The sequence below is a fragment of the Leptodactylus fuscus genome, chromosome 1, assembly GCF_031893055.1.
Source record: "Leptodactylus fuscus isolate aLepFus1 chromosome 1, aLepFus1.hap2, whole genome shotgun sequence".
NCBI classification, from domain to species: domain Eukaryota; kingdom Metazoa; phylum Chordata; class Amphibia; order Anura; family Leptodactylidae; genus Leptodactylus; species Leptodactylus fuscus.
The window spans coordinates 316024035-316049512 of NC_134265.1; the positions used below are offsets into that span (position 1 = coordinate 316024035).

The following is a 25478-nucleotide window of genomic DNA, read 5'->3' on the forward strand; positions in this document are numbered from 1 at the left end:
GAGATATGTCATCATCATCATCATCATCATCATCATCAGCCTCTCTGCTCTCACACACATAGAGAATAGCAGAGGGTGCACGATAAGACTTCTGGAGTGCATGTAAAAGGATAATTTGCATATGAATAAAAATGGGATCATTCAAAAACTACTGAACCGATTTACATGCAAAAGGTACGTGTGGAATAGCCGTTATGTTACAGATAGCCTCTGTAACCACCAAGCTGCTATCTTCTCTATCCATTAAGATTGGGGCCTCCTGTAAGACTTTTTCCATAACCATTATATCAGTTGCCTCTTCTTGAGCAACCCTTTGTCTTAGTTATTTTGCTGTGACAGTCTTTTTTAATAGACCATCCTAGATATATGGGCCCCTGATACATATTGCAAAGGGTGAATGGCAACGTCCACATACATATTTGCACTTTTCCATGAGGAGTAACAGAGGAACAGCATAATAAAGTATTTTAATAAAAGGTTTTGTTATATTATGGAGAATACAAATGTCATATATGTCAAGAGCAGTGACAAAGAGTAAGAAATATCTCAACGTGTTCCTGGCTGGGCATCGAACATGGTGACTTTGCTATGCCAATCTGAGTTGTCAGACTATAGGTTCTTGTTTTTCTCATCTCAGTCAGTTTTACCTGAATAGATGAATGCAGCCCAGCCGCATTCCTACTGATTGTAGTCTGATCTAATCCAATACATTGGATGACAAACATCTGTCTTGAAAGTGATGCTGCGTCCTACCCATATGCTGTTATGATGACTTCTGGGCACTGGCTGCTTTGATCATCTCTGTGTATTTCTGTGCCATGCTGCTTTCTATCCAATCTAGCTGCCTGGCATTTCTGTTCCTCATAAATAAAATGCTTTCTCTTCCCCCAGTGTTCTGCCAATGTGTCTCAGTCTGACTAGTCTGACAAGTGTGCAATGTACCAGTACAAGCAAGAGCAAATCTCTATACACTAGTCTATCTTTATTTAAAGATTGAAAAGACCATAAAGGTCCAGATTTACTATTGTGCTCACGACTAGAGACTGGTATAAATGAGGCATATCTAATTTGGGCAACTTGCTAGACATGTGGGTGTGGATTCTTAGTAAAAGGGGCGTGACTTTGATGTGCTACGATGAACCAAACCTGTCAAAAATTCTGACTTCAATTAAGCCAACTAAAAGGTGATATAAATGTAGACTAGACAGTCTTGAGATATCCAGCATCAGATTGCCTCACTATAGTAAATCTGGCCATAGTATAGCAAATAACGGCTTCAAAGTCTTTCCCTCCACTGTGGATGGCCAGGGAAGCACTGCTAAAATGTTCCAGCAATTCCTCTCCCTTAAATCTATCCTTATTTCATCATGTCCATATTTGCTGATTTTGTCAGAATATTTTTTCCAAGAACCTTTTGGACTCCTAAAACGGTTGGAAGATCTCAAAAGCACGGGATAAAAGCTTTAGTATATGTAGTGTCCCACTGGAACACTAGAAAAGTGTTAGGATACATCTGCTTGAATATACAGCATCACTGAGTATATGTGTTTAACATGATACTGCCCCTTTAATGGGGCAAACCAAGTAGAGCTGACAGCTCAGGTGATTTTATGACCCTGACTTGGGAAATCTGAGCAGTGAAAGAGAGGAGACAATTGGTTTTCTGGAGGCTGAGACGGATCCCTGGTTATTCTGGTATAATCCTGTTCTAGGGCAGTCGAGTCAGGAGACTCATTTTCTGAGGATTGTGTACAAGAGATATTTTTGAGATATCTTTGAGGGTAAAGTTATATGGATACTTTAAGTTCAACCTTAACTGTAGCCTTAGGACAGACAGGACAAATGTTTTCTAGATCTGCACCTCGCACAGCTAAGGCTTTGCAGAAATTCTGTCGTTTTGGTGGATTCAGCACACTGTTTAAGAGGAAGACCACACCAGCAAAGGATACAAAGACTGACCAAGGAAGTACCATCTGACAACTCAGTTCCATCTCCAGTGGAAAACTCCTAAGAATTGTAAGGAAATTGCTAGTTGTGCAATTCCCTAGTGCTGCTACTGAAACAATGGAAGAAGGGGAAGACAGAGACAGTGAGCTCTAAGCGCAACCCAGCCCTTGTCCCTACCTAATTGCCACAACTGTCCTGATGACAAGAGCAACTGGGCGGAGATCCCTTCTTGAAAGAAGTGTCACACAGAACAAAACAACACAGAAGTGAAGTCAACCAGCCAATGATCAAAGACAAAGCAGCACAAAATCGTAATCTGAAAGAGTAGTCACAAGGGAAGCCAAAGGTCAGAGGTCAATAATAAAATAGTAAGAGAAAGTAAGAAGCTACCGAGAACATAGTCACCGAACAGAGTCAAAATGGCCAGCAAACCGGTATGGGCTGACGATCTGTTATAGGAAGTCCTGGACTTGGCCCAGACTTTATTGGTAGACAGGCTGTCAATAACACAGGCAAGGCTAAAATTAACTATTTGATGAACAGAGGGAAACAAGGTGCAGGAGATGGGTGTGGTGGAAATTCAATTACAGAGATAGGTAATAGAGGAGTATACAGAGCCACTAAAAACTCCAAGCAAACTGTATACGTCTCCTGCCCCGCAGCATGCGAGCAGTGGGTGCCGCAGAGACCCAAACACACAGAGACACTACAAGAACTGTACTTTACCTTGTTTGAAAAAGCCTGTCTCCTGAGACACAATCCTGCAACTACCATCATGGGTACTCCAACCAACCTCAGCCTCAGTGAGGTGTATTACTATTAGGAATTACCCCAAGAGAACACCACCATTACTGTCAGAAAGTAGGTTCTCTGCACTGTCGTTCAACACTATACTAGCCTAAGAGGAGCATTCAAGGATCTGTTCAAAATCCTTGCCACCATGACCACAGTGACTACCATTACAATCTCCTGACCTTCCTCCCAATATACTACTATATACAGTATATTAATATGTGCACTGACGTGTATTTCATTATGCTCTCATCCGCTTCTCACACAACCGTCTCCAAGACTTCTCTCGTGCATCCCCCATACTCTGGAACACCTTACCAAGACACATAAGACTGACCCCCACAATCACAGGATTCAAAAAGGCCCTGAAGACTCACCTATTCAGGAAGGCCTATAACCTCCAATAACACTATCACCGCACCGCCATCTGTACAGTCTCCCTCTCTCCTTCTGTCTCTACCCCCTCCCCTCATAGATTGTAAGCCCTCGCGGGCAGAGCCCTCTACCCCACTGTGCCAGTCAGCCATTGTTAGTATTATATCTACCTGTATATTTTGTGCATTGTATGTAACCCCCAAATGTAAAACACCATGGAATTAATGGTGCTATATAAATAAACAATAATAATAATAATAATAATAAAAAATAATAATAATAAAATGCAGCCCTCACATTTAGGGAGTGGAGCAGACAGAAAGCGGCCTGTGGTAAAGGAGGCATAATAGGAAAAATTTAAGCACACACTTGGTATGCTGTAATTTCCAACCTTCCAGATGGCTATTCCAAAAGTACGAGTATGTCACATATTGCAATGATAATTTAAAATTTTTTTTTTTATAAATTGCTTTATTTTTGTAAAGAACCGGTGTTAGGGATCATTGTGAACATGAAGTGGTTAAACGGCTGCCCTATTACATTATATAAAAGCAATTTGCATTAACACTATGCTTGAACAGCTAGCTTCAATTTGCATATTTTAGAGTCTCTATGTTTAGCTATAACTTTGTTAATCCAGTTTATGTTCCACTTACATTTTAATCATTTTAGATTCTGTTCGAGATGGGGTTGTTCACGAATGTATAACGTAGCTGGACATTAATCCTATGAATGTATAAATCGTGCTCTATATACAAATCTCAGCTACGGAGGCGACAGATATGGTGTTTTGTCTGGTACAGATGATACAAGAGTCGTTCACATGCATCAGTTTTACAGTCCATATTCCATAGCGGCCATATGATCGTAGTCAGTGCTGTAGACTAAAAATCTCTTGAGTCAGATATGTGACTCGAGTAGTTGTAACTTCCCTCCCCTGCTCTTCCAGCTCATACAAAGTACATTACACAGCATGTGTCAGCAAGGGACGATCTGGAACAACTCGGAATGAAGAAAGCGAATGTAAGTGCTCCTTAACTGAAGGAACGGAGTTGATGGGGTATGGAAGATTAATCCCTAGTTGGTTCCTTCATCAAGGCTGAAAAGCCTTCTGTACAGTAAAAGTAGTTCATTTAGGAAATGCTCTATTCACATACAAGGTAGTAATGGCAACAAGAACTAAAATCTAGACTTTTATCTAATGGCTAATTGTTAGGCAGAGTTCACACGGAGTAAACGCGCCGCGCATTGTGGCGCGTTTACGGCGCGTGTACGCCGCGTTTTTTTACGGTGCGCGATTACGCCGCGTTAGCGCCGCGTAAACACGGCGTTAACGCGGCGTAATCGCGCACCGTAAAATAACGCGGCGTACACGCGCCGTAAACGCGCCACAATGCGCGGCGCGTTTACTCCGTGTGAACTCTGCCTTAGTGATGGGCGAACCTCGTGAGACTTGTTTTACCAATATTTACAAGGTTTGCAGAAAGATTTGTTTCCCGAAGTGCTATTTTTATACTCTGAGGTCTCTTCAAGGAGCCAGGGAGGGCGCATAAAAATTAACACTTAAACTCACCTTTCCTGGGCACCGCTACAATACCCTTCGTACCACAGGTATCCTCCATGTCTTCTGGCTCATGCCCTGATATTATTGATCTTGGCTCACTGCTGAGGCCTGTGATTGTGTCACAGTAGACATACAAGGGGTTCAACATCATGACGCGATGATAATATGTCAAGTATAAAAAAACCAAAAAACTTGATAGTCTCCAGTAGTTGATACCTTTTTAATGGCTAACTCATAATGATGACAGATTACAACGTTTCGGAATGTCTCGGTTCCTTTCTCAAGTATACTTGAGAAAGGAACCAAGACGTTCCGAAACATTGTAATCTGTCATCATTATGAGTTAGCCATTAAAAAGGTATCAACTACTGGAGACTATCAAGTTTTTTTGTTTTTTTATATTTCCAACCCACTGGCTAACACAGTACGAGAACAAACATTTTCCTTATACCAATATGTCAAGTGTCAAAGTATCATGGCATAGACGATTCACTTGTGACCACTGAAGGTCAATCACAGGTCTCAGCAGTGACCTGGAACTGATGATGTGAGAGAGTGAGACGGAAAACATCAAGAATGTCTGTAAAAATTTACTTTACACTACAGAGGAGCCCAGGAAAGGTGAGTATACATGTTTTGTTTTTTTTTAAGTTTACGCACCGTCCCTGATCTCCAGTTATTAAACGCTGGGGCCTAAAGAGACTCCAGAGATATTAATCAACTTTAGTGAATTTGTGGCTGGTGAACCCCCATACATTTGTGTTTAAACCCCCCCCAGAATCTTTGGAAAATTTGTTACAAATTTAGCTTGTTATGAACCAGTTCACTCATCTCTGCTATAGTGTATTAAATGGTCACTGCAATTTTAACAAACCTTGTAAATCAATCGTGAATATTACAACATGTGGCCTTATATCTTATCAGAGAACAATGCTTCTTTTATCACTTATCACGTTGTTTTTCCTCTCCCCTTCTTTCTACTAATTTGTTCACTCATTCTGAATTTTATGCCAAATCCATCTTGGAAAATGAGAAGAACCAGCAGCTCATTGATGGATCAAGTTACATGATGCCCATTGAAGTTGTTTGTATATTAGCAGTAACATTATATCTGGTCATCACATAACTTCCATTATGCTGTTTTAGCAATATTCCCTTCTATATGTTACACCTGGACTTTGCAGTCCCCTTTGACTTGGTGGGTGTAGACTATCTGTCATGTACTGTGCATTGTAGCTTGAGGAGAATCTGCTGTGTAAGAAACAGGATCATGCAGGACATATATGGAGAAGTATTGACATGTATTGATGTGAATAAAGTACTTTAGTTGTGATATTCATCTCCGGTGTCAAACTATGCCTGTCTTTCTTCCTTTCATCTCCTGCATTTTCTGCTCACTCCTCCCACTCCCCTTTCCATAGACTTTTATAGACATGTGAACTGCAGAAACTCCTCTTGAGATGATGATTTTCACAAACATATTTTAGCAGAAGGAGAGGTCGGAAGGGAAATGGCCTGATAAGAGCACAAAAAGGCATTTCTCTCTGATGAGAGACATTACATAGTTTCTTGTATTTGCCTGTACTATTCACACAACAGTGTCTATGTAAGAAATGAAGCCTGGAGAGTGAAACTGCTAAAAATGCAAAATGCACGTTACATAATGGCCAGATATAGCACTGTTCCTCACCTACACATGACAGCTTATTCTGAAAAATCACCTCAAAGGACAGGTACACTTTAATCCTTATAATTAACTCTTAGTGTACCCTGCCATGATCGGCAGCATACCGTACATGTGCAATAAGTCGATTGAGTCATCTTAGAAGTATAAGTAAAAAAATGAATGGTCTCCATTGTTTAACTATTGTCAGTACCAGTACTTATGGCTTGTATTTAGATGGCTCAGGTCCTATGTAATTACGCTATGACTATTATATAATAATACCCTATAGACTGTATGTCCTAACAGATACTACAGTCATTTGTGAGCACTGTCAATAAAGTACAGTAATGGAATATACAGATGGTATCATACAAAATACAGTAAGTGAAAAACAATAATGAAAAGTTTGCAAGATTCATTTCTAGAATATTTTGCAGTAAAGACTTCTGGGAAGTTGGGCATGTTGTTCAGGGTGCTTGCTATAGAGGGCAGCATAACAGAGGCACTGTCTCCCTGTTTACATCTTGGGAGACAGATTTGCATTTTCTTCCCATGTTCCCTTGCAGTGGAGCAACTATGGCTGTATAAGTCTCCACACACCTGAGAAGGTGGTCTCTACCTAAGGATAGATGTTATCCCTATAATCTAGAATATTTTGGCGTCCACCTGTTTCATCTCAGGCTGAACTTGTTTGGCCTGGACTGGAAGTGCTCTTATTATACTCTAGGATCTTTTAAGATCCTTCCATAGCATTATAAGTAGAAGTCCAGACGAGAGGTGAGGAACCATAATAAACCCTTACTCATTTTGCCTCAACCTTCCTTGTTGCATCTGGATAATCCCTCATTATCATTCTATCCTCTTCCGATCTTTTGACTGACGTCACACTGAGGCTTGTTTTTGACACAAGGTTGGAAAATTACCAAGGAACCACCCAATGCCATAAGGGAGGTCAGGAGAGGTACGGCAAGATGAGTATAAGTGTTTATTATTTTTCCACTCCTACTTTGGCCCTCCACATATTATAGTCTGAACCCCAGAATATAATATTGGTTTGGGGGGAGGGGGGGAATGCCACTGGGTTTGGTTTTGTGTCAAACTCAAAACTATTGGAAATTTTGTGATGAATCCAGCTTGTTACAGTCCAGTTCACTCATCTCTACACCGTCTACCAATAAGTATTTGGACACCCGTGGTAGAATAGAAAACATTTATTCATATTGAATAGTTGGCAGAGCCTCCATGAGCGGCAATTACAGCCTCAGCCCTCCGGGGGCATGCTTTCCACAAGTCCTTGTATGATGGCTACTGGTATTTTATTCCATTCGGCTTGGAGAAGACAGGTAAGTTCTTTCACCGATTTTGGTCGGCTGCTGCACCTCTTAGGGTTCAAGTCTAGGCTCTGGGCAGGGCAGGCCAGTCTAGTCGATTAACCTGATTGTCATTGTACCAAACCATGGTAGACCTCACTACATTGTCATCCTGGAAGTAATATTGGTCGGGTCTGTGGTACCCAAAAATCACCCCTTTCTAGAAATCAGACAATTCTGCACTTCGTGGCACCTTGCATGCGACTAATGCCAATGCTGTTTCCTACACGATATTTAACGGCGGAAGGCGTGACGTACATCACGACCGCAGATATCTTCATTTGCATGGGTATCCAACTACTTATTGGTAGACAGTGTAATAATTATAAATATAAAATAGTAAATATGTACTTTTATAGAGTATTTTATTTTTTAGATATGTTTTGGGCAACACAAAATAGTCCCAGTTTTAGACAAAGGGTCAAATACTAGCAAGACAATGTAGAAGTTCTTTTATCACCTGATATATCCAGGTTTCTTTGTGGCCGAGTATGATGGCTGGCTCGGGAGATCTGCTCTTTTTATATCAAAAATATTCTATTTTTCTATGTTTGCAAGTTAAAGGAGATGTCATAGACATCAAGTAAAGTAGCAATGTAGCTTTCAGGCAGGCATACAGTATACAGCATTTCTTATGATGCATTCTGTAGTGAAGTCCCCTAAGATTTTCCAAGATATACATAAAATATTCTTTTTTTCTGAAACCTGACAGTTTCTATTTGAAGCATTCTTTGCCCATAACGAAAATCACTCTGACATGAAGTTTGGTAATTTCATTGAAAGTAACTCACACTACATTCTTATTCTACATGTGTATGTAACCTGGCTGTTCACACATGCTGCATATCCAAGGGTATGTAAAAGTTTTGCAGCCACTGCAATTTTTCTAATATAATTCATAATAAAAAATTGAAGCAAGCAAGAGGCAAGATGGTTAGTGCTCCAGTCTTGCAGTGCTGGAGTCCTGGATTCGAATCCTGCCAGGAACAAAATCTGCACAATCATACAATCTGAGTTTGTATGTTCTCCCCGTGTTTGCGTGGGTTTCCTCCCATTCTTCAAAGACATACTGATAGGGGAAAAATGTACATTGTGATCTCTATATGGGGCTCACACTCTACATAAAAAAAGAAATATTGAAGCAAGTAGTTTTTATTAAAAAAAATACAGCTTGGTACCTATAGCTAGTATACCGTCTTATGTGTGACTATATGGATACAGAATTTTTTACAGGCGTATTTTTTACAGGCGTATTTTTACACGTGTAAAAAATATCATTGAAGTCAATGGGAGTCTTATTTTTACACGTGTATTTTGCAAAAATACATGTGCGTTTACTCCGTATGAAGGCTCCAGTCTGATTTTTCATTCATATTTCTTTAAACGGGCTCCATTCACAAGGAAACCTTAGGGGGACTTTCGGTCTCCCATCCTCCTGATCACTAGGGGACCCGGCGATCGGGACTCCAGCCACCGAATACTTATACCCTGTCCTGTGGTTAGGGCATAAGTATCCATAATGGCACAACCCCTTTAAGTAATAAGTAGGGGTTATCTAGAAGAGAGTATGACTTAAAGGTGTTGACTGGGATAACTATAAAACCCTACATTAATCTAAACAGCCTCCCCCCTCTTACTTTCTAAATTACATTATTAATCAAAAATGTACATTTACCCATATCCCTAGAGTGCAGTCAGGTGACCGCCCCAAAGACATTTTCTGATTATCTGGTGATGATCCGTTTCCCCATTTCCGGAACAGATCATCGCTACTACACTCCATTATACTAACCTATGTTCTTCCTGTCTAGGCTTCCTTCCCCCTGCTGAACAGCTCCTCCTCCTTCCTTGATGTTGGCACACGCATGCGCAACAGAGCCAGAGTCTAGGCTTAGCGCTGCAGCTGACTGTACATCTCTATTGCATAGGCTGGGAGGCGTGAGAGGGAGATAGTGTGAGAGCCTACAACTACAGAATGCATTGCAGCAGGAAGCTACACCTGTAAACAAATGCAGAAGATACTAGGCACTCCCAGAGAAACCCAAAAATCACTCAAAATACTGCTAAAGGTATGTATGCACTTATTAACCCATTAAGAGCGCTAACAGACCTTTAAATATAGATAGACTCGCTTTTACCCGCGACTTCGTCTGCGGTGATTTGAGAATTGGGCGGACACAGACGTGTGAAACTGTAAAAGTGCTTTAAAAAGTTTGGTGGGCTAGCAAATGTGATGTGATGTGTTATATTGTGTATGTAGTGATACAGACAATGTGATGTGTTGTATTGTGTATGTTGTGATACAGACAATGTGATGTGTTGTATTGTGTATGTCGTGATACAGACAATGTGATGTGTTGTATTGTGTATGTCGTGATACAGACAATGTGATGTGTTGTATTGTGTATGTCGTGATACAGACAATGTGATGTATTGTGTATGTCATGATACAGACAATGTGATGTGTTGTATTGTGTATGTCGTGATACAGACAATGTGATGTGTTGTATTGTGTATGTCGTGATACAGACAATGTGATCTGTTGTATTGTGTATGTAGTGATACAGACAATGTGATGTGTTATATTGTGTATGTAGTGATACAGACAATGTGATGTGTTATATTGTGTATGTAGTAATACAGACAATGTGATGTGTTGTATTGTGTATGTCGTGATCCAGACAATGTGATGTGTTGTATTGTGTATGTATAGTGGAAAGCTATATGTAAAATGTGAGTGAGTAGAGTGAGGGCTACTCCTGAGGTTACAGTAAGGAGTGTGCAGGCAGGTTGAGGCAGGAAATGCCAGGCAGTGTGTGTGAGTCTATAGCTGGGGCTAGGAGTCCTGCTTTTGTGAGTCTCCTGCTAGGAAGCCATGTTGTTTAGTGGCACCAAAAGTAGCCTATGACTCAATCCTAAGGGAAAACTATGTTTGTGGAAAATTGCACGCAAATCCGTCCAGGCGTTTTAGCGTGATTGAGGAACAAACATCCAAACTCACAAACATCCAAACACACAAACTTTCACACTTATAATATTAGTAGGATAGATAGATAGATAGATAGATAGATAGATAGATAGATAGATAGATAGGTTTACTTATTTATCTATTTCCCCAGGAAAACTCCTTTAAGGATGAGACTACACAGGGTTTTGTTTGTAGTCTGTAACCATGGAGATACTGGAGATACCTAGGTCTGCACAGGAGCTGTGTACACATATGGTGTACATATATTGTTTTGAAATATATTGATTTGGAAAGTTACTCCATTTATTATTTTAAATGGGTGGGAGCCATCATAAAGATATTGCAAAGGTGAACATCAGAGCATCTGAGAGAGATAAAGGAAAAAATTACAAAAATAATTATACAGATACACAGATGGAATGGATACACAGTGTGGAGAAATGTAGCGTGTGAGGAGTAGAAGACATAGTTGTAATTCATAGATTTTAAGGCGCAAGATAGGAGATGTGAGTCTGTGTCTGTCACCCTGAGAGCCTGATGTCTCCTTAGGATTGGCTATAAATATCAGCCCAAAGTAAAGCCCAAAGTATACACAACACTGGACCGGACTTAGAAAGCTCCATTCCCTGTATAGTGGCAGGTCGCCAGTACTGCAGCTCAGCCCCCTCGACCAATGTGAACTGAGCCAAGTAGACAGATACTGCAAATACCCATTATCAGCATTAACTACTGAAAACATCTGAACAATGGGGTGCCAGGGTCAGATGCCCAAATATCAGATATTTCTGAGTTGTCCTTAGGATAGGTCATCAATATTTACAGCACAGAAAACCCCTTTAATGTGATGTATGCCTACACAGACTGAGATGTTCAACACTAATTTGACAGGTAAAATAATGACACTCAGTGATCAGTGTATTTATCCATTTCCAGGAGGAATAACAGAGTTATAGTACAAGACAGAACTATAATAAATAGATGTTCATAAGAGTTATTTTAAGGGGAATATGGGTAGTTACAGAGTAAGATATTTTTGGATATCTAACAGGCACTCTCTTATACATTTTCATGCATGTCGCTCAGTGCCCCCTCTGTTCATGCACAGTGATTCCAGAATATTAAATCACAGAATATCAAACCAGTGTGACACAAACTTTCCTTCTGTAACAATGATATCAGAATGTGCTGGTAACTGTCTTGTAGGGGGATAAATAGTGGTAAAAAGAGACTTGATATTTAGTGCAGTCATAGATAACTAAGGTCTTGGTCCAATAGAGCAAAAGTAGGACATAGTAAACATAACCAATTGCAAAATCTGTTCTGCAGAATCATAAGATTGCAGATACTCTTTTCAAGATCTCAGACAATAGCTATTTTGCAGTTTCATGGTTATTGCCTCACATCCTGAATAGGGCGCCTGCAGAACTATATTCTAGAACATATGGAATAAAGGATTGAGTGTTACCTACTGGAGGAATGCTAGGATTTACTGTATGTATTTCTTAAAGTGCTTTAGAACTCTTTATCGACTGACTGTTATAGAATTGCTGCCTAAGAATTTCTCAAGATGATGGAATTGCTATTCAAGCAATTTCCTAGTATGTAGCCGGTAACAGGCAGGACTAAACGACAGCAAGTAAAACAAGTCACCCATAATCCAACACTGCACCATTTCGCCAAGTCTAAAGATACTCCGAGGTATTCACCAGACTCCTCCACAAGGCAACATCGACCTGGTGGTACAGAAACCAGGTTGTATCTCCAGAACAATATCTGTATCTCCAGAACAATATGTCAGATAACAGGGGCACCTGCAGGCTATGGACTAAACCAGAAAAACTAAGGCAGTCACAGCAACTAATGCACAAGCTGGAGTCGAAAACAGGAGAATACAGGAAGGTCCAAAACGACAGCAGAGAAATACCAAAGTCCAAACCAGGTGTCATATACATGTATATGCTGATAGTATACCCACTCAATTGGGAAATGTGTAACCCTTAATGGTTGTTTGGCAAGCCTTTCCTTGAGAGGTAAAGTAAAGATGCAAACATATGGCTTTCTCTTATGAAGGGACTCACTGGCATCGGCGTCTCCATCACTCCTAAACACTGCAAAAGAACCTGTCACATTAAAAATGCAGTCAAATCTGAGACGGATGACTGATAGTTTTGTTCCAGTTCCAGGATAACCTGTCATTTATAATAAAAAATGATAGGTTATACAGAATCTTTTCCCCAAAACTATATTTCAATCTGTTTGGCACCAACAAAAGCAAAACACCATACAAGTAGCATTGAACGTAAAGCCAAGTTTGATTATAAATACCTCAGTAGGTAGTAATGAGACTGAGCGGCTGGAGACTATGAGATTCATTAAACAAAGTGCAACAGAATTTTGGAGTAATTTGCGCCAAAAAACTCTATTTTTACAAAAAACAAGCTGTGTGCCACGTTTAACAAGTATAACCTAAGTTATACCTTTGGGCAACAAAAATGTGCAGATTTCTCAAGTCTGCCCCTATGTGTCCTTACACCTGTTGCATCTAATGAATATTGAAGTTAGTTTTATTGTGCAGCAATATTTAAAATTTTGCCTGTATATTAGACTACATTTTTATCATAATAGGTCACTGACGCTTCAACAAACTTTGTCTAAATCAATAGTACAAATTTAAAAAACTTTCTAATATGCCTTTCGAGAAAAATTCTTCTTTTCCATTTATCAGATCTACTTTCCGCCTTCCTGTACTAGAGAGGGTCAAACATGTTCTATGTGCATGTTTTTATATTTTTTTTATTATCTAAATAATAATTAGTAGTTAACGCTGTTTGATTGACAGTGTTCCATTATAAGGTTAACATTAACTGCCCTTACTATTACCTTGGTACCCACCATTACCAGGGGTACTGGGAAGAGCCAGGTACCAGCAGAGCCTGACTATCTGAAAAGAAAGCTATGATCTAGGATGGCTGCAGGCTAGTATTTTGAGGGTGGGGAGGAATAATAACTGGAGATGGGTGAACCAGTTTGTAATGAGATGGGATCATTATGGACTTCCAAAAATTATATACTTTAAGTTAACAAGGCCAAATAGGTTTTCAGATGCAAGACACTGCTGTATGATATTAATAATAGGGTTTTATTGGTATAGCTACTGGTACACAATAGAATGGGTAACCTCCAAAATAAGACCAACTCTCATCATGGATAACTCAGTAGGGAGCAGGGGAAAGGAGCAGCTGGAGATTTTGTATCCTTTCACCTGTTGCGTCTCATGAATATCAAAAATAGTTTTACTGTACAGCAATATCCAATTCATTATAGATGGGAAAAGCAAATGCTTTCCTTCTTGTGGAATGTGCGAAAGCTAAATCATTAAAATGATCGTTATCTGCTGTCAGCGGAGGTATGAGCAAGAAATCCAAGGTGAACTCACTGACTATTATTCATTGGAGATGGTACAGCGGCTGCTACGTTTCTACATTTATCCTACTGGATGATTCCTCAGTTTTCTAACAGATGTAGATGTGAGCAAATGGATTTCTTCTTAATATTACTCAGTTCTAATTATCCTATTCTAAGTAATCCTCATCGTCTTAATGAAGAAAGGAAGGAGTAAAAGTGTATGAAAATTCAGAAGATATTGGGAATAAAAGTACTTTTTCCCTATATTTTTTGGCTTCGAAGCTACATATCATTAAAGAGAATCAGTCACTTTTATGAATTAAAGTCAATGTTAGTCTATGATATGTTCTCTCGAGAGTATTCAGTTAGATGATGCCTCTTGGGACTCATGCACATGGCTGTGTTACAGCTCCATACATCACAAGTACAGAGCAGTAATACTGTACAGTACATCAGCCTTAGACATAAATGGATCCCTGTTCTACTTTTGGATTCACATGGAGGCTTTTTGATCAGATTACGGTTTGCTTAAAGGGGAGAGATCCTATAAATGGTATTATACTGTGCACTGCATTGTAGTACAAAAAGCACCTATGGCACTGTAGCACAAGGTCACAGGAACTGAGCTGTCATTCAGACTTCTTCACAGTGGTCAACTTAAAAAATTCATGAAAGCATACATTTTGTTGCTGCATGGACATCCTCTTTTATCGGAGAGCAGATATCTACACTTCAAAATGGAAATTACAACACCAAGAAAGACAAACCATAAGGTTATGCGAATCGAGGAAGTAGCTGGTGTCACTAGCACCTGCAAATGAATACATTGTCAAGCACCTAGCTCCAATCTGTGGCATGTGGGAGGGGCATAAAAGCCAGGGTAAAAGTAAAGTTTTTTTAACCACATGAAACATCAATAATCAGATGAAGTGGCGTGAGATGAATGCACGATACCTCTTGTTTCTTGGCATTGAAGTTATCACCTGTGTGGTCTAAACATTTCCCCATGCTCTGTAGAGTCTCCAGACTTGTCACCCATCAAGCACATATGGGAACCCATTTCTCGGCAGTTGTAAAGCAATCTGCCAGTAGCCAATCTTGATGATTTGCGTGCCCAAGTACATTCATAACATTCCTTAGACAACTCTTTAATATCCTCATCAATAGCATGCCAAGTGCCAGTATTATATCCTTGATATTGATACTAAATACATTGAGATGTTTTGAATATTTTTATTTTTTTATAATTTGCTTGCCTTTAATATGTACATCAATCCAGTATTTTCATAATTCCTAGACTATTCCTTCTATCTTTTCCAATTTCAATGTTAAGGAGTATATAAGATGGCTGACCCAGATATTTTTAACCAAGGTTTTGTCATAAGTTTTTTCAATATCTCAAAATATGCTTCACTGCTGGTTACCAGCAAGTTGTGGTACAGATGAGGCATTACCATGACTTGCTGGTGACCACCTTGGGGAAGACATGAGGGTAATATGTGTCTTGAAGGTTACAAATACTCTTCACATGGAAACATTACGGTTTCAATCAAGTGAGGGTTAAAGGGGTTATCTAGGATAAACTCATAATTAACCCCTAAACTACACACCCTCCCCCCACCTAATTTCTAATTTAGTTTAACGGAAAAAAAAAATCTGTAATTACTCATATCCCTGGAGCGGTCATGTGACCACCCCAGGGACACTTTCTGATAATCCGGTGACGTTCCGTTTCACCGCTTCCAAAATGGAACGTCACCATCACTCTTCTCCCTCCCCTATCCCCATCAATACTTACCAAACCTTCCTGTGTACGGGAATGGCTCCTTCCTGTCTTCTAGCAGTGGGTGGAATAGATTAGCCAGGGAGATGGGGTGGGTGGGAGGGCCTTTAATGGGCGGGGTTGTGAGAGACAGGGAGTGGGAGGGGCTAGTAATAGGCAGGATCGCTAGTCAGTGAGAGCGGAAGGGGCTAGACTTAGTGAGGCAGAGGGTTCTGTAACGGAGTGAGAGAGGAGGGGAGCTGAGTGAGAGGGAACTAGTGTAGGAGCCACAAAGGAAGCTGCACAGCAGGAAGTTAACACCCGATAAACAAAGGCAGAAAATGCCAGAAGCAACCAGAGACACTCAGAAATCACTCCAAACACTGATAAAGGTATATGGGTGTACTTATTAACCCATCACTAGCACTAACACACCTTTCTAAAAATAAAAAATAAAAAAAAGATTTTCTGCCTGGAAAACTTTAATGATTATTTTTTTCACTATATATTTGTGATTAAAATCACCATGGAGCCTCAGCCTAAAAGTGACATTTTTGGCTCGTACTTCTTGCATTCATATATCAACAGGTTTTCCTGGCCATACACTTTATAGAGGAGCTTTAACCTCTCGTGACATGTACTGTTTTAGTAAATCCTGGATCATTTTGTTTCTGAGTTTTGCATTATGCCATTCCTCTGTTATTCCTCCTAGCAAATTATGAATAAATTGACAGCTAGGCGTGTCCAGTTGGGGGTGTGACCCTGCTCAGTCTCACATTGTCCAACCAGTGATGCCGGTATCAAACTATACAGGGACACACCTCTGTAAAAATGGAAATGTTAACTCCCAACTGTTAAAGGGGTTATCTGCTTTCTACAATTGATAGTCTATTTGGTCAATATTAGATCTTTGGGGTCCGACATGTGGGACCCCTACAGATCACCAGTACTGAGGCATTGTGAAGTCTATGGGACAGCGATGAGATACCTGCACTCACTGCTACACTCTGTACAGCGAGTGATTAGTACGGCCAGAGGATCAGTGATCTTTAGGGGTCGCAGGTGTCTAACCCCCATAGATCTAATATTGACGGCCTATCCTAAGGAAGATGGATAACTCCTTTAAATGGATTCCAGAGATATTTTAGTACTTACTTCCTCCAACTTGAAACCTCTAGCTACAGTTCCTGGAGGTCGTACATGTAAAAAGACACCCTGGACAACCCCTTTAATTTATTACTAATATTCAGGAGAAATAGTAAAGGAATATAAGAACATACAAAAAAGATGTTCCTGAATATTTTTTTTTTTCATGACGAACGCAAGTACTTACTAAAACAGACATGTCAGGAAAGATGGCAGGTCCTCTTTAAGATAAGCTGAGTCGGGCAGCCAGGATGACACTCAGAGCATCCAGTTTATCTGTAATGTGAGGAATGGCTGCCAGTGCAGTCCTGATCTAATCTCGTAGGGCAGCAGCTGTGGATGTCCACTGCATCTTTAGGCCTTCATTAAGCATGCTTCCATTTTCTTTATTAAATTACACCCAGCTTATGCATTAGCACCTCTCAAAGTCTTCGCATTCGGCACCTAGTTCCTTCCGTTCTGCTCATCCTGAGATGACTTCTGAATGGTTGTGAGGCTTTCAAAAAATTAAATTTGATCTGCATAAACGATTGAACAGATACTTTTATTACTCGTCTTATATTGAGTTTTATACTATTTATCTAACATTATTTTCACCTTTACAAGCTATTAAAGGGGTTGTCTGGCTGGTAAAATAAGATAAAAAAAAGTCCTAGCCACCTGACAGATCATCCTCTGCTTCTGTTCTGATACCCTGGGTCTGTCCCGTCTGTACTCTCAGAACCCTGTTCACACAAGAAAAGTGGGAGCTATGCCAAATCATTGACCACAGACGTGATCCCCATCAGTGAATGGCTTAGCGGCCACATACTGTATCAATGCTGAGAGACATCAGGAAGTCGGTATCGGGGTTAAAGCCAAGTAGCAGTGGTTATCACTATGTTTGATCAGGTACACTAATGAACAGGTTGAAAGGACGACGTATCTTATTTTGGCGATTATTTTTGCAGTTGATACCTGTCCAGTGATCGGTTGGATGTCACTGCTCTGGCTTCAGAATCCACAATAATCAGCTGTTGTCAGCAGAAGCTGTCACTGGTAATGCATCTCCTCTCTAGCAGCCACTACAGGGGAAATGTGGTATTACACGATGACCATTTAAATTACTAACAAGGTTATAGATGGACTGGCCAGGTCTACCAGAGCAAAAGCAACTCTTTGTTAGCCGCTCTTCTTTCTAGGTCATTCAGTGGGATTTTCCAAATGGACAGAGCGGGTTTTAGACAAAATTAAAAGCGGGGTCCCAGTGCTGATATACCAACAACTCCATCTTATTCAGTGAAATATGAAGGCAAATGCAGAATTTAAGTGGAAGCCTTTTAATAACACCTCCTTTCTGTCTCCAAAACAGTAATAACCACCTTCAAATGCCCACAAACAATTAAATAAGCACATACGTACCACCTAATAGATTTTAGTACCTTCATCAGTTATTATAGCGCCTCCTTATAAATAATAGTCCCCACTGCCCTGTATCAGTTACAGTCTCCCTTATCTATAATAGTTCCCACATATTAGTTATAGTCCCCCTTATCTGTAATAGTTCTCCATTATCAGTAATAGCCCTGCTACTCAGTAATGAAATGGGGAACCCTCTCTTTGACATCCCTATGCTCTAGAACAGGGGTGCCCAATACGTCGATCACGATCTACTGGTAGATCGCAATGGACGTATGGGTCGATTGCGGGATGCAAGGATCCCCGGTGTGTGCTTGTTCACAGCGCAGGCTGAGAGTCATCTCCGGACACTTCCGCAGCCCCAACCTGCCAGTGTCCAGAGATAACTCTCAGCCTGCGCTGTGAACAAACAGACACCGGGGATCCCTGGGCGGACACAGAACGCCGCAGTCTCCTGCTCTCACGATCCGGCCGGCCCCGCCCACATTCCCAGCCCCGCCCACAGACACACCCACTCCGCCCACCAGCCTGTCCCGGCTCCACCCACAAGCCCGCCCCGGCCCCGCCCTAGTAGATCTTTTGCCTTAGTCAGCTAATAAAGTAGCTCACACGCTGAAAAAGTGTGAGCACCCCTGCTCTAGAAGTAATAAAGTGAATAAACAGGATCTTTCATCACTTGGGGCACATGCGGTTTTATATACAGGGTGGCCATAATATAACCTCAGGTGTTGTTTTTTTGTTTTTTTTCATGCCGCCCGTTTCCCCATGCCTTGATTAGCACACATACAAATTTGCAGGCAATTCCGTCCATTGGGTCAGCCTGCACACAACTCCAAACACCTGAGGTTATATTATGGTCACCCAGCACACTGTTGGCTTTCACGATCTGGGGAGGAACGCCCCCCCCCAGTACTCGTCTATGGACAAGTACTGTGAGGAGAGGGAGGGGGCGTTACTCCCCGCTCTCACAGTACAGCGTTATAGCCACTGTGAGGAAGGGTGTTCCTTACTGTCAGGAATGCCCTTCTGACGGTGAAGAGCTACGGTAACGGCACCGATAGCTCTTCACCTGGGGCACAGATCATGAAAGCCAACAGTGCACTGAATTCAGTGCACTGTCGGCTTTCTAGCAGTATATAAAACCTTCTTGTGCCCCTAGTGATGAAAGGTCCTCTTTAAAGAACACCTGTCATGTCTCCTAACTTGTCTGTTTTAGGGTAAGTTCATATGGCGGAAAGTGAAGAGGATTACTTTCCGCCACCGGCTTTTTCGTTCGGTTAGCCGCAACAGGTTGGCAATGCAGTTGCGGCATCTCGCTCCTGATTAGGCCTAGATGAATGGGCCTAATCAGGAGTGAGTCTTGAGCTGCGGGTGCCACGGCTGACTCAGCCAAGGAATCCATGTGAAGATAGGTCATGTCACATTTTTTTTCCCGCTAGCTGAATAAAATCGCTAGGGGAAAAAAATCTGCGAGTGGCTCCCTTTGGTATGAAAGGGAGGAGTTTTGCAGGTGGATTTTGAGCCAGATTCCGCATCCAAATCTGCCTGCAAAAAACTCAATGTGAACATACCCTTAACAAATAATTGCAGTACCAATGAAATATAATTTTATAACTCTATATTGTACTGTTCCATTGTTATTCTGTATATTTATGAGTATATTGACAACTGGATGTTACCGTTTCTATATAATAGACTGTGTATGGATGTTACCAGATCCTTTCACAGTCTATTATAACTAGGACTGATTGGACAGCGCCAGTCTATGTAGGGATGCATTCTCAAACTGGTAACACTCAAATGTCAATTTTTTCATAAGTCTCTTGGAGTAGCACAATGAAAAGTTCTAAGAAAACTTTCTCCAGTATCGCTATTTCATGAAGAATACAAATATTTACTTAACTAGGTGCGTGGAGAGACAACAGGTCCTCTTTAACCACTTCTGGCCCAGGCAATTTTCCCTGGTTCAAGACCAGCTTTTTGTGCTATAACCCTTTTTTTCCCCTTGGGTTATTCTCAAAATACTGATAAAAAAAAAATTAAATAGTGTTTCCCTCCTATGTCATGGTAATTTTATGTAGGTGATAATTATTGTTGTGTTTCTGGGTTTAGAACCTGTGACATGGACCTGGGACATGGACCTGTATACACATTGATCAGGAAGGCAGGGACAGTAATAGACCATCCCTGTCTTCCTTGTAGGAGGTCCGCTTGTAGTAACAGTCATCCCGCTGTACAAATTGTGCAGATTCTTAACACTGAAAGGACATGTATATACATCCTTGTAATGTTAAGAGAGGACCACGGGGACATTAAAAAGTCAACGGGGAGTCCGGAAGCGGTTAAAAAGGAAGTTTCACCACCTCTACCAATTCCAATCTTTGCATCGTTCCATAGGGGCTGCTCCACTAATACTTGTTGAGTTGGAATTTTTTCTCTTCTGCGAGTTAGTTTCAGCAGAATTACACTGTCTGCTGTCAGGTGGGCGGTACCTATTTTTCTGTTCCAGTCTAGGACCGCCCACTTGACATTAGAGAACATAAATCTGCTGAAACTAACAGAAGTTATTACGGTAGAGACAAAAGAAAATATTTCAACTTTGCCATAATAAGTGCCGCAATGCCTATTAAAGGAGTTGGAGTAGGCGGAGGTGGTGAAAGGTCCTCTATAAATCATACAGTATACATACCACAACAAATATTTAACCCATTTATCACTGAGTTATGCTTGAAGTTGTATATATATATATATATATATATATATATATATATATGCGTCCACAGGAATTGCTGTTTGTTACAAAATCAGAGAATTTAATGCAAGAAGTAAAACAGATAAAAATAAATGTAAAGTCTGAATATTTTCTAAGCAATTATCAGTGCAATGAAAGCATTGTAGGCACAGACGTCCACCTTAATACAGTGCAGGGAGATGAGCGGCGCCCATGAAACAACTTCCACAGGTATTGTTCAAAGAGCAGCAGTAATGAAGCAACACGACTGATAAAACGTTACGTGATCACACAGTGAACTCCGCCAACTAATGAAGGGGGAAAACAGCTTTTATCTTACACTGAGATTACACTGTCACTGCTGCCCCTGGCATTTATGAAAATACATCTCCAGATGATACAGAAGTGGAACATCAAAACCTAGTGATAGGACAGAAGCGGCGAATCTTAATCAAGTAGATGTAGCAGAGCTGAATGTGCTGGGCAACTCATAGAAAGTCAATAAACCTACGTGCTGCCCTAGCTAATGCTGTGATAAAGCACACGACAAACTCTGCTCTGCTACAACTGTGGGAACAAAGTAAAGTTCCATTGAGAGATCAGGAACAGATAGGAAGCAACTCATCAGCGTGTTTTATTAGAAAAGAGACTTTATTTATAGGCAGGTATGTTGTCTTTGGCTGATGTACATACTTGTACAATATAACAATATAAATATAAATACATTCTATAGCTTTATATTTCTTTTTCTGTTTATATATCTATATCTATCAATAGATGGATAGATAGATGATAGATAGATAGATAGATAGATAGATAGATAGATAGATAATAGATAGATAGATAGATAGATAGATAGATAGATAGATAGATGATGGATGGATGGATGCATAGATAGACAGACAGACAGACAGACAGACAGACAGACAGACAGATAGATAGATAGATAGATAGATAGATAGATAGATAGATAAGTTTAACTTGACATTTAATGTGTTAAGTAAACAGTTGCTGATCACTTTGACTAGACTTTCTTCTATGCTTTTGATGTCTTTAGTTTAAATATTTGTGTATATATTTTCTATATTAATATATATATATATATATATATATATATATATATATAATATTACTACAATAGGCACTACATTTACAGTTTAGTACATATATGAATAAGAATGCATCTACATGAAAGTAATGATTATTGTCCGTCACTTGATCCATCATCCCATCATCCGTAAAATAATAAATAATAATCTGTATATATCAATACGGATGAAGCAGAGCTGAATTAGCTATTGAACACTTAAAGGCTACATGGCTAACATAAGGTATATACTCTGATATTCTCCAGTTGTATGAGTTGTACCCTATGACAAACTCAGCACGTCTAACTAGACTCCACTACATAACCATAAAAAGAAAAAAAATATATATAAAAAAAAACAACACAACAAACTACAGCAAACTTTGTCGAGTCATATAAGACGAGCAGCACGACAGCACAACGTAGTGAGAAAGTTACGGAGGAAATCGCTCCCTTACCTTCTATACCTGCTTCAATAAGCCCAAACTGTTCCAATAATTTCACAAAGAGAACAATGACGATAAGTACAGCTATCATTTCAAGACCTTCCAAGTTCATGGCGAGCTAGGTCATGGTCTGACCACAGCCAGCTAGTTCACAGCTCTGCTCACTGGCTTTCTTTGTCAAGCCATTAAACTACATTAGGAAGACTACTGGCAGTCAGTTGACGGGAGCGAGGGAGAGAGAGAGAGTGTGTGACTGTGTGTGTGTCTGTGTGTGCTTACACTGCCTCCTGTCTATGCTCGCAGAGGCCAGAAGTGGCAGACGGATAAACTCAGGCCTGTCAGGATTTACCCGCATGCTTGTTATCACGCTTACACAGAAAGACAGCCATGCATTAAAGAAAGTGACGATCACCCAAGGACCCAGGAGGTCACACAAGCAAACGTCCTCGCTAAAAAGTGACGCGTACATACTGACAGCAAAACACCTGGGATTTTTTTTCCCCCTTTTCTTCGTTCGCTTGTGTTATGGTTGGAGGTGTTGCGGATTGGCAGTTCCCTTGGTAACCACGTCTAACATCTAAAAGGAAATCTTGGTTTGATACTTAGGTAAAGCTCCGCTTGTAGTCGTAATGGTTAAGTGCACTGACTAACAATGACATTGAGAGACCCTTCTTAGAAGTAGCCCCTTGTGACCGCCATCCTTCACCTTGATGCCCTGTCTGGACGCCAGGTGTCAAAACTATACTGTGAGCTCCGCCAGGTAGGCATGAAAGGAAGAAGACAGAATATGACAAGTGTAGTGTACTACGTTACTGTCCGGGAGTCTTTTGGGGGTCTACCTAGCACCCAGAAACCAAACTATGGACTGTTCAGGCTCCTAATATGTATTGAGTTCAGTAATTGTATTCCCCATAATATAGCAATCTTCTTAGAATGTTGTGCTCTATTGTTCCTCCATTGCTCCTACTGGAAATTTATGAATAAGCTGGGGGTTTCCATTTTAGGAACTATCACTGTATAATCAGTAACACCCAGCTGTTAATTTATTGATTTTAACTTTTTAGGAGGAATAACAGAGGAAGACGAAACACAGTTATAAGAAAAGTTCCATATTTCTTATTTTATGAGAAATACACGTACAAGGATAGCAGAGCTAAACCGAACTTTTGCAATTGGTTAAACTACTGCAGCATGAAATTTTATCACAGTAAACAACTAATACCAATGTAAACTTATAGGAGAAACATTTTATCTTATACATTTTAGTAGAGATGGGCGAACCACTTTGTCACGAACTGGACTTGACCCAAATATTCCAAATTGTCTCCGGGTAACTGCTGAGGCCTGTGATTGGGCCACTAGTGGTCACATGAGCATCCTAAACAACATGAGGTCATGATACTCAGCATCACTGAGGAGACAGCAAGAGAGCACCTGACTCCACAAGGAGGCCAAAAAGAGGGAATGGGAGGTGAGAATGAATGTGCCCTTACAGTGTTCTACACTGTCTTTTATAGATAGGTTCCTAGGAGCCCTGACAGTGTCATACACTATGTTTTATAGATAGGTTCCTAGGAACCCTGACAGTGTTATATACTATGTTTTATAGATAGGTTCCTAGGAGCCCTGACAGTGTTCTACACTATGTTTTATAGATAGGTTCCTAGGAGTCCTGATAGTGTTCTACACTATGTTTTATAGATAGGTTCCCAGGAGCCCTGACAGTGTTATACACTATGTTTATAGATAAGTTCCTAGGAGCCCTGGCAGTGTTATACACTATCATTTATAGATAGGTTCCTAGGAGTCCTGACAGTGTTTTACACTATGTTTTATAGATAGGCTCCTAGTAGCCCTGACAGTGTTATACACTATGCTTTATAGATAGGTTCCTAGGAGTCCTGACAGTGTTATACACTATGTTTTATAGATAGGCTCCTAGTAGCCCTGACAGTGTTATACACTATGCTTTATAGATAGGTTCCTAGGAGCCCTGACAGTGTTCTACACTATGTTTTATAGACAGGTTTCTAGGAGCCCTGACACTGTTATACACTATGTTTTATAGATGGGTTCCAAGGAGCCCTGATAGTGTTATACACTATGTTTTATAGATGGGTTCCAAGGAGCCCTGACAGTGTTCTACACTATGTTTTATAGATAGGTTCCAAGGAGCACTGATAGTGTTATACACTATGTTTTATAGATGGGTTCCAAGGAGCCCTGACAGTGTTCTACACTATGTTTTATAGATAGGTTCCTAGGAGCCCTGACAGTGTTCCACACTATGTTTTGTAGATGGGTTACAAGCAGCCATGACAGTGTTGTACAGTGGCGTAACTAGGAATGGCGGGGCCCTGTGGCGAACTTATGACATGGCCCCCCCCTTCCTGACCGACACCGAAGACCTTGACCGACCGACCCCCCGCGCCGCATTCCTACACGATCTATTATGTCCCATAGTGGCCCCTGCACACAGTATTACACCCCATTGTGGCCCCTGCACACAGTATTATACTCCACTGTGGCCCCTGCACACGGGATTATGCCCCATAATGAACACCCATAAACAATTATTATACTCTGGGGTTTTTCAGACCCCGGAGTATAATAATCGGAGACCGAGGGGAGATGCAGACATAAAAAAAAGTTACTTACCTGTCTCCGGCTCCACTGCAGTCTTTAGTGGTGTTGGCCATCTTTAATAACGTACGGCTGTCACATGACATTTCATGCCCTCCCTTCATCTGCCCCCAGTTTCATGTCCTCCCTCCATCTGCTCCCATTTTCATGCACCCCTTATCTCTACCCCCATTTTCAT

General features: G+C 40.7%; 1 protein-coding gene across 2 annotated transcripts in view; it reads right to left on the bottom strand.

Annotated features, from left to right (window-relative positions):
- Positions 1–25478, bottom strand: part of KCNIP4 (potassium voltage-gated channel interacting protein 4) — a 477594-nt gene that overhangs the window by 329354 nt on the left and 122762 nt on the right. Inside the window, exon 1 of one of the 2 annotated variants that reach the window (XM_075260073.1) lies at positions 22670–22863. The exons of the other annotated variant lie outside the window; for it this stretch is intronic. Within the exon in view, the coding sequence (XP_075116174.1) occupies positions 22670–22769 (100 nt within the window). The 5' untranslated portion in view covers positions 22770–22863. Of the gene's footprint in view, positions 1–22669; positions 22864–25478 lie in introns of those variants that run through there. 2 annotated transcript variants of the gene reach the window in all.